General features: G+C 45.1%; 1 protein-coding gene across 7 annotated transcripts in view; it reads left to right on the forward strand.

The window, feature by feature from the left end:
- Window positions 1-18422, forward strand: part of csnk1g2b (casein kinase 1, gamma 2b) — a 31120-nt gene extending 12698 nt beyond the window's left edge. For 4 of the 7 annotated variants that reach the window (XM_042056361.1, XM_042056362.1, XM_042056364.1 and 1 more), the window contains 10 exons: window positions 268-337; window positions 8326-8474; window positions 8769-9003; window positions 10461-10546; window positions 12362-12446; window positions 12570-12718; window positions 13184-13264; window positions 14538-14639; window positions 15664-15770; window positions 17196-18422. In XM_042056361.1, the coding sequence (XP_041912295.1) occupies window positions 268-337; window positions 8326-8474; window positions 8769-9003; window positions 10461-10546; window positions 12362-12446; window positions 12570-12718; window positions 13184-13264; window positions 14538-14639; window positions 15664-15770; window positions 17196-17250 (1119 nt within the window). In that variant the 3' untranslated portion in view covers window positions 17251-18422. The remainder of the gene's footprint in view (window positions 1-267; window positions 338-8325; window positions 8475-8768; window positions 9004-10460; window positions 10547-12361; window positions 12447-12569; window positions 12719-13183; window positions 13265-14537; window positions 14640-15663; window positions 15771-17195) is intronic. The other 3 variants (XM_042056365.1, XM_042056366.1, XM_042056367.1) reach the window with 3 other exon arrangements.
- The last annotated feature ends 1789 nt before the right edge of the window (window positions 18423-20211 follow it).

Consider the following 20211-nt stretch of genomic DNA (forward strand, 5'->3'; position numbering starts at 1 on the left):
CCACCAGAATATTTTTATTTTACATATTATAAAGACATTCTTATTGTCAATTTGTTTGCCTCAGTCAGTGTGGATTATTCCCAAGTATTTTTTGTAATATCTGAAATATATATGGTTGTTGTACTATTTTAAGTTGTGTGTATGGAAACATTCATTTGATAAATTAGATTGACATGTGACCTGAATAACCCCTCCTCCTTATAACAGTAGATAAAGTTACAGACATCTGTAATACATCTGACACTTGCCATTTCTCTTCCCTTCCAGGAACCCATTAAGTCCAGAGCACCACAGCTTCACTTGGAATATAGATTTTATAAACAGTTGGGAAATTCAGGTAAGGGACTTTTACCACCTCATTGATTATCTGATGACACTCACTCACTCACTCACTCACTGCGTTTCTTTCCATGGTGATGAGGAAGCCCCAGTCCCCCTCCTCTCTTCCTCCCACCTCCTCCATCCGGTGTGAGTTCCTGAGACAGAGCCCTGAGCTCGCTGTGAGGCACGGGGGCGCAGTTCTCAGGCGCTTTGATGTGGTCGCCCGACTGCATCCCCCCCCCCCCCCCCCCCCATATGTTCTTTACACACTCACAGGTTCACACACACACACACCGCGCGCACGCACACACACGCACACACACACAGGTACACCTACACATTCTTAAACACACACATTCATCGTGCCCACACACACACACACACTCGCACATTCACACTATGTCTCACACATTTGCCACCTCGCATGTGCTCTCTCTTTCTCTGTTTTTTTTTTTTTTTTCTTTCTCTCTCTCTTTTTTTCTTTCTCTTTCTCTATCTCTGTCTGTGTTGAGCGTGTGGGTGTAAGAGAGGCACCCTCTCTCTTCTCACGTTCTGTAGCTGGAAGCTCAGGGGTATCAAATGCTGCTGCCTCTGCTGCTGTTGCTTTCGCCTTTGTTGCTGCGGTTGCAGTTGTGAAGTGATTTCAAAAAAGGCCTGCCAGACTGCAGCCATCCAGCCTAGTGACTTGAGCTCCCATCTCCAGCGTGCAGCCATGCATTTTTAATGAGCCATGCGTCTCTCTCAGGCACTGACGTCAGCCTGTCTCTCTCTCTCTCTCTCTCTCTCTCTCTCTCTCTCTCTCTCTCTCTCTCTCTCTCTCTCTCTCTCTCTCTCTCTCTCTCTCTCTCTCTCTCTCTCTCTCTCTCTCTCTAAAATCATGGAAATTGTGTTGGGATGGGATGTTCAAAATAAAACAAACACCACCATCGTCACAGCAACTTTGCATCTTTTAATATGTGTGTCCACAGAGCCATCCCTTGTCTAAGTGTGTACTGTACAGTACTGTAGCCGGTACTGTAGCCTGCAGGGCCTGTTGGGATGTGTTGTGGCTCGCTAACACAAGAGGGCTGATGAATAAGTTGTGATAAGCGCTCGGGTCGGATTGAGTGTTGGGGCAGCCATGCTTGGCGTGCTCGCCGCTGCAACTGCTCCAAGCAGCATCCCAGTCGGGTTGGGCCGTCTTTGATCCTGTTAAGCTCCTCCGATGAGAAGGAAAGATGAATGACCTGTCCAAATTCTCCACGGTGTCCATTTGATCACTGGACTGGAAAAAGGAGATGTCCACCCAGAGTCACACTTTCTTCTCTGCTCTCCCTCTTCCGCCCTGTTGTTCAAACAACACGCTCACACACAGCACGCACGCTCACACACACGCACGCGCACACACACACACACACACACACACACACACACACCACACACACACTTAGAAACTGTACATACACCCACATACAACACAAACATTAGCACACTCCTGTAATCCTCACAAGCGCAGCTATGCTCACAAGCATACAAACAACACATACATACTTGCATAAGCACACACATCCTCACATGCAAATTAAAATGCACATACTCATATACACACATAAACGCGCACAGTCCCTGCACCACACCCCAGCTCTCTCTTAATGCTCACTCACAGGCCTGGCTGACGTGGGGATCCTGACGCACCACTACCACTCATCACTGCAGAGGCCCCACCCTCACCCCATGCTCGTGAGAGGGGCAGGGCTGTTATACAGCTGTCTATTTATAGCTAGCCAGCCATCCTCCACACCCCACTGCCACCTCATGCCACTCTCCCATTATCGTATATCTCCAGTGCTCCAGTTACACATCAATGGGCCTCCGTATAAGGCACCGCTGAGGCCGTTTCCTGCCACGGACCTGCGGAAAGAGCTGAAGTGACTTTCGCCACTCTGGATGGATACAACCACCCACCCCCCTCCACCACTCATGCGGCACGCTGGGCCTGCGTCTGTAAACAGCTCTGTCAGACTCTGAACATAATCCTGGATGGAGAGCAAACAAGGGCTGGTGTGGGAGTGAGAGATGGTGAATGATCTTATGAGAGGGTTTTATGGGGTCGTCACTGTGGAGCCTTTTTTATGCTGCTGCTGCTGCATCATCCCTAATGTATGAACAAGTGGGTTTGCAAGGTCATCCACGTTGTGACTGAGGGCCACTTTAGATTCCACCCACCCCCCTCTTCCATCATTGCCTCCCACCACCATCTTGGTTCTTAATTGCAGAGGCTGTGAGGTTCTCAGCAGGTCCTTGGCCTCTGGTGATTGAGCTCTAAAGGCTGATTCACTTAGCCTTTACTCGCGTAGCCCACCCACCGTGAGTGCGCTCACAACCTGTATCCCATCTCTACTTGTATAGGACCTGGGTCGTCTCGTAGCTCTGAGGGTTGATAGGGCAATTATGAAAGCCCCTCAGCTTATAGGTCCACTTTTGTCCCTGCACCACAGATGGATTGGGGGAGGGTTAGTCGGGGGGTAGGTGCGCTACTCCTGCATTTAAGCGTTTTTCTGCATGTGCAGCTTTGAGTGCGACACCAGTGATTAACCTGCATGCTGCGTGGCGCTGAGAGAGGCAAAATGATGAGTGCTGTATTTTGAGTGCAGGCTCACGGCTCGCAAAGCTGGCGTTAGGGCTCAGGGGATAGACTAATCCAAAGAGTTAATACTCCTCCTGCCCTGGAAAGACTCACACTCACACTCACACTCACACTAAAGAAACTCCGCTCCAGACAGGATGCTGTCATAATAACGCTTCCTGTTCCTCCTATAGGAAATATATTCTTCTGAATTGTTCTCATGTCCATTGTCTAAATAGCAAGTGCTCAAATTATTTCTTTTAAATTTAAGGTTTTTTATTTGTCACAGAGATAGTGTTGTAAAACATGTAGTGAAATGACTTCAGCCTGTCGTATATCAGGCTAATTGAAAGTGGCACTAGGAAAATTGGCTCTGCTTATATTAAAAACTATGTAGACCTGATCATGATCAGTGTTCTGTATGTTTTCAGTTTATATCTGCACTCCACACAGACTTAGCCACCATAACCTCAAGTGTCTGCCTTGATAATCTGCATACTCCATCATGTATTTTCACTGAAACTAAACGTCCTCATGTAAAATGTGGCATCCTGTGTGTCACAATAGAATAGAACAATGGTCTCTTGGCTCCAGGACACACTACGAAAATAGTGCATAATCTCCCGAGGTTGTGGTTTTGGAGTCCTCCCTTCTCCCCAAACAGAGAGTAGGGTTTGCATCAGAAATACCATACAGTTTTTATGTCAACATCAATAATTTATCCAGTGGATTCAAGCTCCCTGCCAGCTGCACAGAGGCCTGCTGTTGTCGGAAATAGCCGTTTTTATTTCATTTTTTTTATCTTTTATTTTTATCTTTAGCACTGCAAAGTGTAATTGCTGTGTATTGGATAAGCGCTTGGGAGATGCTCCTGTGACGCAGGCCTTTGTATAATGCAGCTGTGTTAGGCTTGCAAACCTCATCACATGTGTGAGTTGTGCATCTATTCAATGTGTGCACCCATTTGTGCGTGTGTTTGTGTACGTACTTGTACGCATACTTGTGTGTAGGTTTGTGTTTGCTTGTGCAAGTGTGTGTGTGTGTGTGTGTGTTTGTGTCTATATGTGTTTTGGTTGTGTGCAGCATGTGTGTGTGCGTGTGTGTGAACGCGACTCAACCGCTCTTCCTGCTAGCTGCTGACACTTTCTCGGGTATGAGGTCACGGCTTCAATGGGTAAAATCCCCTGCTGTTGTGCCTCTGCTACCGTTGCTGCTGCACAGGTGCCCTGTGGGTTGGCATGTGGTATTTTACTGCCTGTAGCGGGTGGCACCTGATGTCACGGCTGCCATCTCCTCACTGCAGCTCACAGCTTGCTGTTGCTGCAGGTCTCGCCTCATCACCTCGTCACCTCATGGTCTCATCCCCTCCCAGCCAGATCGCGTCTCCTCTGCCTTTAATGCAGACAAAGCCCTTTTTTTCTCTCTCTCTCTCTCTCTCTCTCTCTCTCTCTCTCTCTCTCTCTCTCTCTCTCTCTCTCTCTCTCTCTCTCTCTCTCTCAGTTCTCAGTCTGTAATTTTCTCTCTCTCTGCCAGTCTCTTTATGTCTCCCTTGTGTTTTCTCCCTCTCTCTCTCTCCCCTCCTCTCTGTTTTCCCCTCCTCTTTCGCCTACTGAATCTTTAATGTGGAGCTCCTCCTCTTCCTCCTCCTCTTCCTCTGCGACCTGGCCCAGCCTGAGCTTAGCTTGTGCCTCTGTCGGAGCAGCAGGCATTCCATTGTGTCTGGCCACTGGCCTTGCAGCGCTGCAGGGCCAGCCAAAACCCCAGCCCCTCAGCGACCCTCCACCCCCCCCCCACCCCCTTCCAACTGCACTCCGCCCCTTGCCCCGCCACAATACAGACAATTGTTGAGAATGGAAGAGAGAGGCAGCGAGATATGGAGAGAGATGCAGGGAGGGAGAGAGACTGAGAGCGAGAGGGAGGGAGGGAGGGAGAGTTAACATTTGGAATTAAGAGTAGGGGGTTTCCCCTTCTCTGTGCTGCTGTACAACTGATAGGAGTGCAGCAGTTTCTTTCTTTTTTTTTTCTTTTCTTTTTTTTTCAAAAGGGGCCTCTTTTGAAGTGCCGGCCGACTGGCCGGCCATGTTTAGCAGCAGGGCAGCTCTCTCAGGGAAGTGCTGCAGGAAATGACTGATGAGAATGATTGCCTTTTATTACAGCCCACCATTTGTTTCAGCTTAAGGGCTTGCTTTTTATCCTTTCCCTCCTTTTTTCCTGTTGTTTTGGCTCTGTCTGTCTAATATCAAAATATTTTTACAGGCAGTCTGTGTTCCTAAAGCTGTCATTTTCCTCCTTGTGAATTTTTTTTTTTTCTTTCTTTTTTTTTTTCTCGTTGTTGGCACCGCAGAGTCTGTTTTTAGGGTTTGATAGGGGGGTGTTTGTTGTGGGCAATTTGCACCAATGGAGGAAGTGCTCAGCAGGGAAAGTGTGCTTCTCCCTTGTTGATTGCTGGTGTGGCACTCACGTGCGCAGATCTTTGTCTCTCTCTCCCTCTCTCTCTCTCTCTCTCTCTCTCTCTCTCTCCCTCTCACACTCTCCCGCTCTCTCTCCCGCTCTCTCTCCCGCTCTCTCTCCCGCTCTCTCCCTCTCACACTCTTTCCCTCACTCCCTTCCCCCTCCCTCCCAGATTTGGCCTTTGTGATGACTCAGCTTCCTCGTTGCGGCTGAGGCAGAAGCTGTATCCGTCACGGTCCATGTTACCTGCCAAAACCTGCCTGTCCAAAGTGCAGAGCTTCAGCCACTCACAGGCAGATCTCTCTGCCCTGCCTGCCTGCCTATCTGTCTGTCTAACCGGCTATTAGTCTTTCTGCCTGTCGTCACTTCCTTATGTGAGTGACGTTAGCATTGAGCAGGTAAATCCTGCCAGTAATCCCCCCGCCCCCCCCCGCCACCCCCCCCACCCCACCCATCACTCAACTCATCATCATCATCATCATCTCCTCCTCCTCGTCATCGTCTCTGTCAGGGTGTCCTCAGGACAACAGCTGCCCACTGAATGCCTCTGGCCTGTTGGTGGGGGGGTGGGGCCAGCAGGAATGGCACGACTCTGGGTGGAGGTGCGAGACGCAAGGACATGAAGTCCTCCAGCAGTTACCACGGCCCATCCCAAGGGGAGCGAGCGAGCGAGGCAGCAATCAACCTGCACTGCACACCAATTTCATACACGCATATTATCCAACATGCAGTTTCCACACAATGGGTAATGTTTTCTGAAAGGGAGCACTCACACTCATACTTGAACACGGTGACATTACCAGTGTGTGGGTTTCCTTTAGGTCAGCTTCGGGGCGTGGTGCACATTCTGGTCAGCTGACGGTGACAAAGTGCCTTTGTTGGCATGCCTGTAGTGCACGCTGAATCACCCACTCAGATTGTCAGTAGTGCTTGGCGATGGGCACAACCTATCCAGAAAGCGATAGAACTCAAACTGCACGACAATTTAATTTGCCTAATACATTTTTTAGTGATTGAGAATTTTAATAAATCAAACTAAAAAGAGATTGAAGGGCATTACTTCTATTTCAGATGTCCTGATCTTTACACACACACACACACACACACACACTGTGTCCAGATGAAGGCTCTGATTCTGTTGCTCTCTGCGTGCCATGGCTGTTTTAGCCTAATTGATGGTGCTGCTCGGGCCCTGTGGGTACAGCACCTGTGTGTGTTGCTGGGAAAGCCCCTGCTTGTCTGCTGTGGGCGAGAGCCGCTGGAGATCAGACGTTGTCACTGATAACCACTCAAGGGCTTCCAGACTCCAGCAGATTCATGATAACCTGACATGTAGTGCTATGGAAAGGGCCCTTTCTCTCGCTCTACTCTGTTCGCGGGTTCTGACCTCTTTCTCTCATGGTCTCAGTATACGCTTCACATAATATTGTTTTTTTTTTATACATTTTATACTTTTAACCTCATCATAAACCTCATCATATGCTGCTTTGCACTGAGTAAATGTATATCTTTTTTTTGTTGAGTTGAAAATGTAAGGGTAGTCTGCTGCTGTTGGTGTGCACCATTATTTGTCTCCCATCGTGGTCTAAAGGGACGCTTCTCTCTCCTTGTGCACTCCCCCGGTACATGTTTTCTGTGGACGCTTCCAGGTAGACTGAATGGGTGAAGATAAGCAGTGTCTCCCTTTAAAAAGCACTTTATTGTGAATAGAATTTTTGTCCGTCAATTAGCCTTCCAAGCTGTTATTACATAAAAGCCGGAATTTATGAATGTGGGTGAGGGAGTGAAAAAGTGTGTGTGTCTCTGGGCAATCCTGTGTGTGTGTGTGTGTAGCTCAGTAGCAACTACTATGAATGTTTGTTAGGGCTCAGGGGCCTGCATTGTGATGGTGTCGCTGGCAGGCAGGCAGGCAGGCAGACAGCCAGCCCTCCTGACCTGCAGGCTTAAGACGGGAGCGACTCGTGTCACACAGGGCCACAGGGCTGCTTCACAAAACACACAGTGCACACCCTGTTTTTCCAGCAGAGACGAGCCTTGAAAGTCAGGGCCTGACCAAGGCATTGTTGCAGCTCATAATTAAATTTGATTAGATGACTGTCACATGTCTCTAGCTGTTAGAGAGGCATCTGCACTTCAGAGTAATAGGAGTATCTACTTGCTTAGATTAGCTCGGAAAAAGTAGAAACTAGAAAGGAGAAGCAGGATTTTAAACCGATAAAGGTTTGGGTGCAAGTACAAGCTAGGCTTACATGTACAAAATGCCCCGCCTCAAACATGGCTACATACAGCAGAGTCTGTATCGCTTGGCTAACTCTTCTATGATCCTCTTGATACAACTGAATGTGCATTAGAAAAGAATGTGTGCACCACCTCATGAAACTATGACTGAAACCTGTCAGGTGGCTAGCTAGAAATAAGATTTCCTGTAAGATCAAACTACTAGGAACAAATTGATGGATGTTGTTTAGTATACAGAAGTAAAGAGGCTTTGTCGCTTTCCTACTCCGGTCACCCTTTGGCTGTGTGATTTTCTTCGAGCTTAATATTTTGTAGGAGGTCCTAGAATTGTAGGAAAGCTGGGGAGATTGTTTTGTCAGATTTCATCAAATGGGCTTTATTATAATGTTATTACTTGAAATGTTATGTGACATGAAAGCGGGAGGTTCCATAGTTCTGCTTTCGTGTGGTATACTGAAATATCTCTTAAGTGTCCTACTAGTATTATGTCTTCTGTTTTGGCTGGCTTCTACAAACAACTATGCTGCTACATTTTTGCGTTAAAACATGTTCAAAGTGTATTCAGAGGATCAAGTCCCATAATCCACCAACACTTTTTTGGTAACAAATGTTGTGCTTTAAGGGTAATTAATCAGTGGTAGTGCCATTTTGCCTCAGGGCCTGTTTGCGTGTTTCATCTCGCTGACTGTGTGTCTGTCATTTCTTTACAGAGGGCATTCCTCAGGTGTACTACTTCGGCCCATGTGGGAAGTACAACGCCATGGTGCTGGAGCTGTTAGGGCCCAGCCTGGAGGACCTGTTTGACCTCTGCGACCGCACCTTCTCCCTCAAGACCGTCCTCATGATCGCCATACAGCTGGTAAGATGGACAAGTGTCCAGCTCACAACCACTTCTGAACCACTTTGCAACCCTTTCACAGCTACGACAAAATCTCACAGCCATTTCACAACCTTCACATGACCATCCTACAGCCATCTCACAAACACATCCCAATCATAAATCCCTTCAGTGTTTTGTCACTACTATCATTGTTTTTAATCTCAAGTTCTCAAGTTGGTTTCATTGGCAAAACAGTAAAGAGACAATAACTTTTTTCCCCCCCTCTGTGTCTCTTTGTCCTTGCTTCCTCTCTGTCTGTCTGTCATATCCCAGATAACGCGGATGGAGTACGTCCACACCAAGAGCCTGATCTACCGTGACGTCAAGCCCGAGAACTTCCTGGTGGGGCGGCCGGGCAGCAAGCGGCAACACACCATCCACATCATCGACTTCGGGCTGGCCAAAGAATACATCGACCCCGAGACCAAAAAACACATCCCGTACCGGGAGCACAAGAGCCTGACGGGCACGGCGCGATACATGAGCATCAACACCCACCTGGGCAAAGGTGAGCCTCTACAGAAACGCCTCCACTCTTAGCTAGCAGCAGCGTTGTTTCCAAAGAAATCAGGCATGTTCCTGCGGGCAAAGGGGGTAGAAATAACCGTTTAAGAAAGTGGGAGGATTTCCCTATATTTTGTGTCAACAATTTCTGAACCAGGAAGAACCACCAGGAAACTATTTATTTATTTATTTATTTATTTATTTATTTATGTATGTTGTAAAAAAAACAAAAAAAGGCATGCGGTAGTGTTATTGTAAATCTGGATTTATAACTGTAAAAAAGGCATGCGGTAGTGTTGTTGTAAATCAGTATTTATAACTGTAAATTCTGTGAACTGTGTTGGCTCTAAATTTGCAGGGCTCCAGACCAACTTGTTCATTCTGGTGCACCGGCACATAATTTAGGTGCTCCCAAGAATGTTTTTCACAGTAAGCACAGAGTAGGGCCGGCTTTTCGCAGAACTGTTTTTTTTTTTTTTTTCTAGGACTCTGGGGCCACATCACATTTATATAAAATGCTTTTATCATAACACATTACTAGAAAAGAAGAAAGAAAAACCAAACCACTCTGGATTAAATCCATTGTCTCTATGCTTGCTGATAGCCTGACCGAAATGAGGCCACATCTCTGTTTGCTGTCTATCTCCGCTGTTGCTTGCACATCCTGGCTCTCCCACTGCACCATGTTAGCTACTGTCCTCTACTCTTCTCTACAGTTTTCTCTTCTTGACTGTCTCTTGCGGCTTCAGCTGCCACAGCAGCGCTGGTTGAAGCCTGGAGATGCATACAAAGTAATTGGATATCTAATCACTGGTGAATTTCCCTACGTGTGCTTTTTAAGTTTCTGTTTTCTCCCCTGGTCCAGGCATTGTGCCTCCTCCAGACAAGCCCCTTCCAGTCTTGTAAAATATTTTCTCACTTTTCATCAGGATTGACGGGGCAAACATTCCATCAGAGTTAATTAATGAATGGTAGCATGATGTTATCCACAATTTGTCGATACCAACAAGCAGCTAACCTTTGACAATCCAGCTAACATTAGCTTAGCAATCCTAAGGCTCCTAACATGCATGAATCCATTTCATTGCAATAAGAACAAATTTAGGCAAGGAGCAGGGCAAGGAGAGGCTGTGTGAATCAGTTCAGAAGACTTTATGAAGGCCAACTTAAAAGAGTAAAAAAAAAAAAAAAAAAAAAGCAACTTAGAAAGTGACTGAAAGGGGTCGCAGACTTAGACTGGCAATTTTAGATGCATCGGTGCGCCCAATGGAAGGTTTTTTTTTTTTTTTTTTGTCACACTGGGCAGAATTTTGTAGCGCATGAGACCAAATTGGTCACATCCTGGAGCCCTGATATGCCATGTGCTGTGTTTTCATGTATATACACACGCTAGTGTTGTGTGCTTGTGTGTAATGTGCATGCATATGTGTAATGTGTCTTTTTGTCTGTTTGTCCATCCAGAGCAAAGCAGAAGGGATGACCTGGAGGCTCTGGGGCACATGTTCATGTACTTCCTACGAGGCAGTCTGCCCTGGCAGGGCCTCAAGGTAACCGCTGGGGAATATGTAATGCGCACGCACGACCAGCCCACACACACCCATCCATAACACACTCATAAATGTAGATTCTAGAGCGCTCCGCTCTGAAGATCTGTGCTCATAACACTCTCGTACACAAAATAACGTCACCAACCCACGCAAACTCACCCATAACACACACATGTACACACATTCGCAGACATGGGCACACATGAAACACACATTTACACACACTCACATTACCAACCCACGCAAACTCACCCATGACACACACATGTACACACATTCACAGACATGGACACACTCATAGATTTACACACACATACGAAAAAACACACACAGCATTTTCCACAGGTGTTAATGGTCCTCTCAATCATTAGTGACTGCAGCTTTTCATGGCTGAGATGCTTATCTCAGTGATGGCACTGTGGCTAAATAATTAACTAATGCAAAGCTCTTTGCTTAGTGGGTGGCTGAGAGCTAATTACTGGACTCGCCTTGTAAGAGACTTAACCCAGTTAGAACACACACACACACACACACACACACACACACACACAGATGTGCTTAATTGGTCTCAAGCTGCCGTCTTTGTGACTGATTTCAAGTAATTCCCTGGTTTCACTGGCTCTTCCATCTTCTGTTGTGTTTTTTGCTCTATCGTCATGCCAACGCAGTATTGCGCCTGCGCCCCTGCTCCTCTCATCCCACGAGCTCTTTATTTCTGTAGTCGTGTCTCTGTCGAGTGAGCGCTGCCAACATCTCCTCCCTGGTTCTCCCACCAGCGCACGTAGGTGTGAGGAATGTACCTCCTTCCCACACACACACACACACACACACACACACGCGCGCACATGGAGCTGCTCATACATGCTGTACACTGTACATACACACACACACACACACACAGCTACCCTTTCTAAACTAAATACACACATTTGCACGTACACATGCACACATAGCCACCCCGTTCCAAACAGAACACTTTCTCTCTCATACATACATACATACACACACACACACACACACACACACACACATACATACATACATACATACAGCCACCCTCTCTTAAGCTGAACACCCACACGCATGTAGCCATCCCTTCCCATACTGAATACACACACACACACACACACACACACACACGCTGTGCTCTCCCACATGCGGTGCCTCTGCCCCTCATGCTGAGGTCGTGCCGTTGTGCTTACGCAGCACCTGGTGCCGTTTGTGACTCGGGCACAAACTCGATCATGGCACGGTCGTTGCGGAAAGGGCAACACTGCAGAAAAATGTGGAACGTTTTCATTCATCACTGTTCCAGTCAGCTGGATTTTCTTACCTTACTTACAAAAAAAAAACAAAAAAAAAAACTCATTTTTAATATGGATTTGCCTGAAGCAGATTCTTGGCCTGGTTTCTGTTGGTTATTCAGCGTTATGGTTCTCCAGCCAGCTGGGACGACAAACTCAGGGGATCAGGCCATAGCTGCATACAGCGCAATTTTTTCCTCTCTCTCTCTCTCTCTCTCTCTCTCTCTCTCTCTCTCTCTCTCTCTCTCTCTCTCTCTCTCTCTCTCTCTCTCTCTCTCTCTCTCTCTCTCTCTCTCTCTCTCTCTCTCTCTCTCTCTCTCTCTCTCTCTCTCTCTCTCTCTCTCTCTCACCACTGTACATTTATTGCCGATTTTCTTACATTTACTTCTTGTTTGTTTGATGTTTTTCTCTTCTAACTACTTTCTGCTACTTTTTATAAATGTTTTTATCTTCTTTGTCTAAGACTTTTTTTTTTTTTTTACACTGTTTTTTGTTGTGCTTTTCCTGTTAGGCGGACACTCTGAAAGAGCGCTACCAAAAGATCGGAGACACCAAGCGAGCCACTCCGATCGAAGTGCTCTGTGAAAGTTTTCCAGGTAGCCTACTTCTGTTTCAGAGAACGCTGCTGTCATGGTTAAACCTGCTGCTTGAATGGTAATCGAACCAAATGTAACTCAATCGTGTGTGTGTGTGTGTTTTCCACCTGACTCTTCCTGCAGAAGAGATGGCCACCTATTTGCGCTATGTGCGGCGGCTCGACTTCTTTGAGAAACCGGACTACGATTACTTGCGGAAGCTCTTCACTGATCTGTTTGACAGAAATGGCTATGTCTTTGATTACGAATATGACTGGGTCGGCAAGCCACTCGTGAGTGCTCCTCTTGTTTACCCTTCAATGTTAAATCAGCTTTACAAGCATAGCCTCACAATAATGAATTTCTGAGATTATCAGTGGTAGTGCAGGATGCTTATACAGGCCTGGAGAGGTTTCCCCAGTTTTCCCAGTATGGAAATTTGGTGACTGTCTTGGAAAAAAATCAGGACATTTTGCTAACAATAAAACACACATAGAAAAAGTTTATATTGCCCTGAAGTTATCAAAGGTCTAGTCCTACAAACCTACAAAACAATCAAGGTCTTAAGAGTAATAAATAAAAATCTTGGAAGTTTTGTTTAGGAAAAAGGCAGGTAGCAGTAGTGCTGGTAGTGGTATCCCTCTGCTGACGATAGAAATGTTCTTCCGGCTCTTCTGAGGCCTCTGTGACTTGACGGAATCTTCTGTGTGTTGCCGTGGTGATGACTCACTCAGGTTTTTTGTTTATGCCAAACACAGCCCACACCCATCGGCCCCATCCCGAGTGACACGCCCCAGCCAAGCAGCAGGGACAAAGCACAACAGCAGACCAAAAACCAGGTAAGACACACACACACACACACACTGCATCCTTGCCTGCCAGCAGTCTGCATACAAGGCCCTACCTTGGCCAGATCTATTGCCATCAGTTCCTCAGAAGGGCGATGGTCTTGTTCCTACTCAACCCTGCTGCAGTATCGGTCTCTTTCTGTCTCTGTTGTTCTACGTCCCCCCTCTTGTTTGTTTCCTCCACTGCGTCCACTCAAGTCTTTTTTTTGCTCTCAATTGCCCCATGGTTACCCAAGCACATGCAGCTAGATGAATGGCCACTGCTACTGGTTTCAGAAGGTTGTGGCGATGTTCAGTGCTAGCCTCTGAGGTGGACCTCACACAGTGACACTCTCACACACACACACACACACACACACACACACACACACACTAGGACTCCTCATTATCCTCCTCCGCTTCCGTTCTTAGCAGACAGCACTGGGGTCTGGCCGCTAGCAGTGAACACACAGGAGGCGTCCCAAACCCACATGTGGTCAGAACACACAGGACTTTTATCTGACAACTCTGTACTCAACTCACAGCTCCCTCATATCATCAGCCCACGTGGAGGATTTCCACTGCTGTCTGGATGCAATCAGTGCTAACCTCTACGGAGAGCTTGTTAAAAGCAGCCGAGCATTATGCAAGCCCTCAATTAATTTGATTGTATTAGACAGATTTTATAAACATACAAAGTACAAGCAGAGACCAAACAAACTCCATTAAAGGCCTTTGACGGCAGACCTTTGGACTCCTCTGTCTGGAGACTGTGTTGATGGGACTACAGAATTTGTGTTTCGGGTATATTTTTACTAGATTAATCTTTAGCAATGACCATAATAAACTACGATCAGGTTGTCTGCCTGTCAAGAGTCCACACAAACTTGCCCTAGAGCAGCTATTGTGCTATTGGTCACCGTGAGGTCCCAGCCAGTTCATACATGAAAAGCCTGTGGACCCTATAGACCCCTTCAGCCAAGCGCTTATTTCTCTGCATGGTTCAGTGTGGTCTTTATCCCCTCCCTCCCCCCCTTCAACTTCCTGTGTTTTAACTTCTCTTCTTTGTTAACGTAGTTCTGAATAACAAGCTTGCTTCTGCATGTCAAATGTCTCTTGTAATTTTTTTTTCCGTTTTTGTTTGTTTGTTTGTTTGTTTACTCATTTATCCTCCGTCCTCCCCCTCCCCTCCTCTTTTGTTGCACCCCACCGACCCTCCGTCTCACCTCCTCTCCCCCCCTACCCCCCAACCCCTATAATTGTCGTCCACTGTGCTGTTGGTCAGTCGCCTGAGCCCAGAGGAAGTGAGTCTCAGCCCACTCCAGTGACCAATAACGAGACGCTGGGGTCACATCTCACAGCTGATAGGCTGGGCGGCTCTGTCCAGGTACTGCTTGCGCATGGCGCTGCATGGCTTTGTCCATTCTTGCAAAATTTTGTTCTCTTTCTTTCTCACACTTTCTTCTCTCTTTGTCACACCCTATGACTTGTATCACCCTATTGATTACCTGTTGCCTCAACTCTTCTCTTTTCCTCTGGCCACATCTTTCTTGCTCTCTCCTCTTTTCTTTCTCTTTTTCCTGTCTTTTCTTCGCTATCAGCACAGCACTTTCATTAGCAGTGCACTGCTTAACACGCTTCAGCCTAAGATCCAAGTGCAAGAGGTCTAGAGTTGACCTGTTGACGACAGAGAGCCCCAAATTTAGTGGAGCACACTTCATCAGCATAACATTCTGGCTAGGTTGCTGTCGTAGCTCAAAAAGAAATTCTCAGAAACATAATTTAAAACTGTAGGCTGTGGTAAGTGTGAATAGCTGTCTAGAAGAAGTACCGAATGTCCTTAAACACTCGAGAGCTAGCTTAGCTTGCCAGTCGTGGAGAAATAATGCATCGTGGTTCTACTTATAACATGGTCATTGACAGGACTCATATGCCCCCTTGTGTCCAATTTGGGAATTGCCAAAATGTCACTTCAACATAACTAAGATGTGCTTTTGTCAGACATTCCTCAAAGGTCAACAGTTTTATTATAGGACTACTGCGATGGTCCCTCTTCTGTCAATATATGAGTTCAGAAGATAGTTTGTCTTCTATTATTCCTTCCTCATTTTTCTCATTTTTCTGGTCTCTTTCCCATTATCCACTTTTGCGTTCTCGCTCCCTCTTACTCCCTATTTCTTTCTTTCTTTCTTTCTTTCTTTCTTTCTCTTATTCTTTCTCTCTCCCTTTCGCTATCTCTTACACTTACTCACTCTTTCTCTCTCTCTCTGTCTCACCCTCTTTTTCTCTCTCTCTCTCTCTCTCTCTCTCTCCCTCCCTCCCTCCCTCCCTCCCTGTCTCTGTTCCTGTGTTTATTTTTGTCCTCCTGTGATGCTGTTCTGTGTTGTGACATGAGCCGTGTCTGTGTGCAGGTGATGAGCTCGACGAACGGAGAGCTGAATACTGACGACCCGACTGCAGGACACTCCAACGCCCCCATCACCGCACCCACTGAGGTGGAAGTGGCCGACGATACAAAGTGAGTTCCCTTCACCGTGTTCTTTGTCACCATGACCATGTTGCGCATGATCTGCTTCAGCTGATCAGCTGATTTTGAGTAACTTATTATTTTATTGTAGCATCTTTTGCACAGGTGTCTTCAAGGAACTATGTAGAAACACGTTTTTCAAAAGATGCAACAAAGTATCATTTACGCAAAGTGCAACTTTATTTAGATTTGTCTGAGAAAAGTCACTCTCTTCCTGCTCCTGGACCTCCTGTTCTGTGTTTTCCCATCATGCCCTGCTATGCATACCAGACTGAACTCATTAGCGATACTCTCTGATTTCAATCAGGTGTGCTTGAGCGGGGAGGAATTAATGGAGGATATCCAAGATGGGATTCTTGTAGTGTTGGGTACCTTTCACATTTGAACCAATATTTGTACTGGTACCTGATGTTAGTTAAATTTTTCAAGTACTTTACGCTGTCTGAATTTGTAACTGTATCGGAAAGCCTGTAACTTAAAAAATTGGTGGAGTTACCAAGTTTAATCCAACAAAATATTATACATCATGGAAAACCTGGAAACATCATGGAATTGTAAATCCCTGTTTTTCAGGCCTGGAGAAATCATGAAATTCAGTCAATTCAATGAATGTTTTGGAAGTCATGATATGTGTTAAATTCCTTGTGCTGTAGGTAGGGGATTTCCCACAGTAGCCAATCAACAACCGCATATTTAAAATTGCACAACATGACACAGGATACAACAGCAATGCACAGGTGGCTGGCGGCGTTTTCAATCGTGCCACGTGTTGCACCCAGGATTCGTAATGGCCCTTCACGGTACCACATGTGCTGCCAGTAGTCTGAATGCCAGATTAAAGAACAAAAGTAACAGAGAGAAAATCGCCAACAAAGAAACCTTTGTGCGCAAAAAAAAAACAGCATGACCAACAGAGCAGCTTTCATGAGCATTTCACTGAGGTTATCATTCAGGCACCTTCCTTCATCACAACACCTCCAGGAGGCTCAACATTAGTGTCTGGTCTCCCAGAACCACCCCTCCACACTCATGATGGGTTCTCTTGACCACAAATTCTTCGGCCATTCCTCTCTGTTGCAGTGGCCGTGTATAATCCGATCAGCAACAAAAGATGCACTCCTCTGGAACCAAAAGTTGACGGCGATTGATTTAATGTGAATTGGTATTCGGTAATGCCCACATAATTTGATTGGTACCATTTAAAAGTACTGAGTTCAGTACCCAATCCTACCCCAAGAGCTGGAATGAGCAGAGAGGTTCTCAAAGACAATCACCTTTAATGAGCTAGTAGCTTTCTTATCAGATATTCTAAAGTCACTGAATGATCCCGATCATAGGAATGTTGCCTTAAAGGCCACAGGGTAACTCGTTCAGACTCCGTCTCTGACATCCGTGTCTTGTTGTGTCTCCCTCCAGGTGCTGTTGTTTCTTCAAAAGGAGAAAGAGGAAAGCGCTCCAGCGACACAAGTGAAAAGAAGGCCTCGTCGGGCGAGAACTTGAAAACATTCTGGTCACTGTCAAGTTTTAAATGGAAGCAAAATACACAGATCACCCATTTCTTTTTTCTTTTTTTTCACCCCCTTCTCCCTCTCCAGTACACTCCTTGCTCCTATACCCCCCAAAACCTCTCCTACCCCTCCTTTTTTTTTTCACTCTTCTCACGTTATAGCTCCGCACTATTGGAGCGTGAAGGAAAGTTGTTGTTCGATGGGCAAACACAACAGACTTTTATTCCTTTACAAATGAGAAAAATAAAGACCGAAACATAAATACATGTGTTTAAAAAAGGGGAGGGGGGTTGAAATGTGTTAAAAGAAAAGAATACAAAAAAATTAACTACAATACACAACCACCGTGGCGTGAATATAAAAAAAGATACTGTTTGAAACAGTTGTTGTATTCTAGATTCCATGCTGAACATTTACTGTTGGGCTGTCATTGATATGGATGAGAACATGAAAGGAGAGAGATGTGTGAGAATTGAATTACTTGTTAGAAATAGTCCTTATTTGTGGGAACCCTGGGAGGCAAGAACGAACTATTCTAATGATAAAGAATCAAGAAGGCAACAGGATACTGTTCATCTCAGCCTCAATTGGAGATTTTAATTTTTTCAGTTTTTTTTTTTATTTTTATCTTTTTTCTCTTTTTTTCCCCCCTTTTTTTTTTTTGTAAATGTAATCTGAAGTTTGGTTTCAAATGTCTCCTTTTGGCTGCAAACAAAAAACTTTTACCTTAATGTTGTAGTGCTCTGGAATTCATTTTTTTCATTTGCTTTCTTTGTTTTGTTAATTTTTCCATTCTTTTTTCTGTCAATGTGGACTTTGTAGCACAGTCACTGGCCTCAGGTACTGTGGAAGATGGGGAGAGCCTCAGATATACATCTCTCCTCTCGTTGCACTTTTGGGGAAAAAAAGACAAAATAACAGTGGAATTCTGGGTTTGAAATTAACAAACAGGAAACCAACTAAATAAAGACTGATTTAGGAAGATTCCTACACGAGGCTGATATCTGTACAAGGGCAGAGATGTTCATTTAGAAGGAAACAAAAAAAATGTCTTTTCAGTTTTATGTCTCACTTCAGAATAATTTACCAGGAAATCATAGTTTGTGCCTTTCCAAGTAAAATGTTTAAAGCTCAACGCAAGTGTCTTGCAATGACATTTCATCTGGTTTGACTCTGGTTGTGATGTGAAGACTTCAAGAGCTTTCTGTGTGTGAGTGTGCGTGTGCAGTTGCCCCTGTCCCTGTGCGTGTAAGCGTATGCCTACACCCTTGTATATACCGAATACATGGATCCTTCAAGAGGCTACCCTTCTCTGCTTCCTATTCTATGCCATGGCCTGACTCTCCTATGCTCTGACAATCAAATATAAATGTGTATATATATATATATATATACATACATACGCGGTTAAGCCTGGAATGCAGTTTTTGAAAATAAATAGGTCTGGGGATCTAGCTGCAGTAATTAGGGGTCATTTGTAATACTAGTTTTCTATATCTTTTCAGAATCTTTAAATTTAGGTTCTCTTTGAGGACCAGAATTTAAATAGCAGGTATAAGAGAGTATTTGCAAGGTCTTCAAAATGTGTATGTAAATATGCTTGCCAATGACTGAAGTTGCTGCGTGTCATGTATTGGATTTGCTTCTTGCTCAAATCTGGACTCGGATTATGCTTCCAGCATTTGTGCGGGACTGTGCACATCTTGATCACTGTAAAAAAAAATGTTTTTCTTGGTCTAATCTGAGGTATTTGTGGAGAACTGTTCTTTGGTCCTTTGTCCTGGGTTCAAAGATTTTGCACTGTATAGTCATGGTTTCTGAAGGTACCTAATGGTTGACTTCACAAGGGGCCATAAAGTCTAGTCAGCAATGACTAACGATTTGAGGGCACAGTTGAAGGTGAATCTTTTTTTTTTGTTGGCCTCACAAATTCAAGACCTTCACTCTGTTTTCCACAATCCATCAATTGGCAGTGGAAAAGAGAACAAGCTATGACATTTAATGACAACAAATCTCATGTCAAACTCAGTGTGTTGCTCATTTTGTATAAGCTTCTACAAATCTGCCAATTATCAACTATGCTCTCTGGTCGTCATTGGCCTTTATACAAAATAAGTAAGTATGGCTGACTGTAGCATAGCAGTAAACCTTATAAATGAGCATGCAGCAATATGTCTAGTGAACCCTGCGTTTTGGGGAAACATTCATAGATTACAGCAGGTTTCCTTTACACTTCTGTACCTTTTTGCGCATAAATCTGATGTGAAGGTTTCATCTCGTATAACGTTCTTGCAAAAAAAAAAAAAAGGTTATAAGGAAGCATGTGAACTTAAAAGGATTTGTACAATCGCTCCTATGAGAAACTATACTGCAATGGAAATCTAAAGATCATGTAGACCTACACATCACTTTCAATACAGCTTGTTCTTTTCTTAAGGTGATGTGAAGAATCATTACACATGTTAGCTGATGTGACACATGAGTGGGAGTACCATGGCATGATGTGATCATCTGACCAAGTCGCATATGACATCATGTCGACATGATAGGCTACATGAGTGAGTGGTTAAAGCACTGCTGAGTGTGAGTCTGCTAGCTCTGAATCAATGTCATTTGTAGAAAAGAGGAACTGAGATATAATTTTTGACCAAGCCAACCATGTTTGTCAGCTTGTCTTGTTGACGCTCAAAAAAGAAGGCTCTTATCATTCTTTGGAGAAATGATAAACATCGCTTGACAGTAGCTTTGTGTTGTTGTCATTGTTCCACATGATTTGTGTCACAGTCGCACTGCTAATTATACCTTAAGTCTTAAGATATTATAATTAATCCTAATGGCCTCCATAGAACATGACCAGGTCTTATCCCGAGGTAGTTCCTGGGTGGATATTAGCCCCAATCGATGCTCCAAAATAACCTACTGGT

This window comes from Alosa sapidissima, chromosome 12, assembly GCF_018492685.1.
Source record: "Alosa sapidissima isolate fAloSap1 chromosome 12, fAloSap1.pri, whole genome shotgun sequence".
Lineage (NCBI taxonomy): Eukaryota > Metazoa > Chordata > Actinopteri > Clupeiformes > Clupeidae > Alosa > Alosa sapidissima.